Raw genomic sequence first — 4,109 nt, 5'->3', positions numbered from 1 at the left:
AGCTGTTTCTCCTAGAGGAGTAGTTGTTTTCAAACTTCTTACAGTGTTTCAGTCTATCTTTTTCTCCTAGAGGAGTAGTTGTTTTCAAACTTCTTACAGTGTTTCAGTCTATCTTTTTCTCCTAGAGGAGTAGTTGTTTTCAAACTTCTTACAGTGTTTCAGTCTATCTTTTTCTCCTAGAGGAGTAGTTGTTTTCAAACTTCTTACAGTGTTTCAGTCTATCTGTTTCTCCTAGAGGACTAGTTGTTTTCAAACTTCTTACAGTGTTTCAATTCAGCTGTTTCTCCTAAAGAGTAGTTGTCCTGAAACTTTTTACAGTGTTTTCAGAATTTGTTCTTAAGTCAGAAGTTGTCTTCAAACTTTCTGCCTTGTTTCAGCTATGTCGTTAGCTTAAGCTGTTGTCGGATAAAAGATGAAAGAGATACATTGGTTGTATAAGTAGGATGTAGTTTAAGATTTGTTTGCTGAAACAAAAAGAGCTTTAACCAGGGAAGAGTGGAAGATTGGCTTGTTTGTTTGTTTGTAATGAAGCACAAAGGTAGAGAAAGGGTTATCTGTGCTCTGCCTACCACGGGTATCGATACCCGGTTTCTTAGCGTTATGTGTCCATAGACATACCGCTGTACCTCTAGAATGAGGGAGGGCGTGTAAAATATACCTTCGATTTTATATAAGACAGCTTCAATTTCAAGTCTCTATTATTTTTCAAATAAAATTTAAACGTTTCCTTTTACAGGTATTATAAAAATGTTGAAGTTAATTGTTTAGAAAAAAAACTTACTTTTTTTGTAGAAAAATAATTATATCTTTAAAGATATCATCAAGTATTTTGGCCACGGAGCTGAAAATTTCTAGAAATCTTAGATTATGGGCTTACTTTCGAAAATTTCCAATCAGATTTAATGAAACGTAAATTTGCATGCATCTATCCTGTACACGTGACCTACACAAACGTGGTTTTTACATTTTATAAATAACTGCCTATGAAACTCGATAAAATTATATCTAATTTTGTCATTTAATCTGGAACATACTAATAAATTTCTGTATGAAATAATTCATTACCTAATTAACCTCTTTCTATGAAAGATGTCCAATGTTTTCTAAAAAATGCTGAACTTGCTGACAGGTGTAGATCACAAAATTTTGATATCGGGTTTTGAATTGAACAATTTAATCATTCTGCAGTAATTACAGTGCACGTTATTTGATAACGAATGTTATGATAATTTAAGTTTCAGAAAGGACCAAATATGACCAAACATTTACATAATAAAGAATCGAAAAATTAAAAGATATTTTGCTGGATTTGGTTATTTCTTTTAAGTTTTGACGATGGTGTTTTTGTTGTGTTGTTAAGCACAAAGCCACATAACGGGCTATCCGTTCTCTGCCCACCACTGGTATCGAAATCCAAGTTATAGCTTTGTAAGCACGTATACTTACCACCGAGCCACTAGGGGGCTAAGTTTTGATAACATTTCATTCTCCAAGAATATTTGGCGAACCATTCGAATTTCATCTGAATTTATCACAGGTTACTTATAAAGACGTCAGTAGAATAATGTATTGTTCGTTTTTAAAGATTGTTTGTTTTTATAACAAAGCTACATTGGGCTATCTACTGTGTCTACCACGTAAAACTAAACCCCCCTATTCTAGTGTTTTAAGTCCGTAAACTTATTAAATTTTAAAGATCGTAATCAATATTGATATTCTTACAAAGCAGTGTTTTTCTAAACAACCGTTAACAAGTAGTGTAATTAAATTATTTTGAAATTTTAAAAGATGCAATTATCGAAGTAAAGTTTTCCTTTAGAGTTGACCCTCAAACATGTTACTTACAGAGCCCGTTGAACTTTAACTCTTAAGCACTAGTAGAGCGAAGTGGAAAAACAACAACAAATAAACAAACTTTATTGCAATTATTTTCCCGCAGATATAGGGTATATCATGCCTTATTGTATATATAATTTAAATAATTTATATGCTTTGAATTATTCGTACAGGTACCACATTTGACTTAGTTATTTGACTCAAGTGGATTCGGGTTGAAAATTAACTGGACATACCCGGTAAAAAGAAAACTGGTGCAACTTGTCTAAAAAGTTAAAAGTGCAATAAGATTTCGAGAATGTTTGTTGAAGTTTTTACATTTTTTATATGGTAATTTATATTTTAAACTAATAAAATAATTTCATCATTCACATGAATAAAATGCAAATGTTTATTGAACAATTTGGTTTATTCTTCTACAACAGAATATGAAGTTTAAGACATAGGGATACAACTACTAGGCCTAGGGACGTTATCAATATAGTCTACTTTCTTATTTCTGAGCAATGCTACAACTCCGACATCCGCTTGTCTTACCAACTCATAAGTATAATCGTCATCTTCAGGAAGACAATGAAAACCCCGAATTTCGTGTGAGGCTGTTTTACTGGTCAGACAATTTTTCTTACACACGAGAACAGGTTCAGTTGCGAAACAACGGCTATAGCCACGTTTATAATGGACAGTCTTATTCCAATAACACGAATTGGCTGTTAACGTGGGCCAAACGACTGGAACTTCTGGAGACACGTAAGGACTTGGAGATGGACAGATGACCAGCTTTCTGGGTGGTGGTAACGGCACGCTGTACTCATCAATCATTGCATAACTATTGACAAAATCCTGACTGTCTTGATAAAGACACATCTTTGGACCCAAGAATTCTTCGTAGCTTTCTCCATTGTAATCTCCACAAAGACCACAGTGACTTCCGCTATAGTAAGATGACACCTGGTGGATGAAGTTTAGAAAACAAAAACCCTTCGTTTTAATAATGCATGACACTTTTCTAGTTCGTATTCATGTTACAACTGTTACTCTAAATGAACCTTTTTACAGAGAAGCTATATCTGACAGCTACCGAAACATGGGAACATGCCAATCTTAAGGTCAAGGAAATGGCGTAAATAAGTTTATATTTTTCTGTAAGAAACTTTGCTAAAAATCAGAGTAATCTATTCCACATGTATCTTCACATATTTGCTAAAGCGAAATGGGAAGTAAAAATACCACCAAGACTTTAACCATAAAAACGTTTTTGAGATACTATTCTTACCGTAATTTTAACATTTTTTCCGTCGTATTTCACAACTAAACCTTCATGAACAGCTGTGAGGACTACAACGGGCAACTCAGACGATGAGGCAGTGGGGTGTAGATAGAGGTGCACTGGAGACAGGGCACTGTCCAATTTTACTGCCAGCCCTAGCACTAACTGTCGCAATTCTCCATTGACTGTAAACTTTATGATCTCTCTACTGTCTGGAGGGCTCATAATGATGTTCCATTCTCGTACAATTACTTGGAGAATCTGGTGAATGAACACAAAGTTATATATATATATTAGTATCACTTAGAATGTATACGCATACAAAATATGTTGATAATCTAAATAAATAATTGACGTTAAGAATTAAGTCCAACTAATATCGCATACAGAAAATGTTTATATGAAGTAAGAACAAGGAATAGTCTATACACAAAAATAAAAGGTTAGGTAAAGCAATATGCTATATAGAAAGAAGTTTATAGAAAGTAAGAACAAGCAACAGCCTTGTAACGAATTTATTATTATGTATTTAATTTGAATATGAACGTCGTTTGGATTGAATTTGTATTTAGAAATATGCGTGACTTGTAGTATCAGATACGTGTTGCGTAAAACGAATTTGTTATATATTTATTTTAATTTCAACGTTTGCTTCGAATAAGTTTATATTTGAGGGCGTGTCTAGCTTACTGTGTTAGTTACATATGGCGAAATTCCCGCCAATTCTCCAAGGTTGCAGAACATTTGTGAACACAAGAATGAACAATATATCCAATTCCGTAACCAGTTAAATATAGCGCCTATAAAAAGAGAACATAGAAGAGACAAGTCTACTATGAAACTGTTATAACCATGTAAGCTATAAACCGTGATTTTGCTAACCCTTATCAAGCACAAGATAAAGACATTTGACCAGAAACAGTTATAAATTTTGAACGTCAATGAATTCTCATCAAACGTTAATATATTTCCAAGAATATTACTAATTCTCATCGGACATTAG

General features: G+C 33.5%; 1 protein-coding gene across 1 annotated transcript in view; it reads right to left on the bottom strand.

Moving 5' to 3' along the window:
* Positions 1 to 2,213: 2,213 nt before the first annotated feature.
* Positions 2,214 to 4,109, bottom strand: part of LOC106461721 (vitellogenin-3-like) — a 35,367-nt gene continuing 33,471 nt past the window's right edge. Inside the window, exons 24-25 of the mRNA XM_022388758.1 lie at positions 3,113 to 3,367; positions 2,214 to 2,787 (exon numbers count right to left, since the gene is read on the bottom strand). Coding sequence (XP_022244466.1) covers positions 2,272 to 2,787; positions 3,113 to 3,367 — 771 coding nt within the window. The 3' untranslated portion in view covers positions 2,214 to 2,271. The remainder of the gene's footprint in view (positions 2,788 to 3,112; positions 3,368 to 4,109) is intronic.

Source organism: Limulus polyphemus, unplaced genomic scaffold, assembly GCF_000517525.1.
Source record: "Limulus polyphemus unplaced genomic scaffold, Limulus_polyphemus-2.1.2 Scaffold1019, whole genome shotgun sequence".
NCBI lineage: Eukaryota > Metazoa > Arthropoda > Merostomata > Xiphosura > Limulidae > Limulus > Limulus polyphemus.
This window is presented reverse-complemented; position numbering and strand designations above follow the sequence as displayed.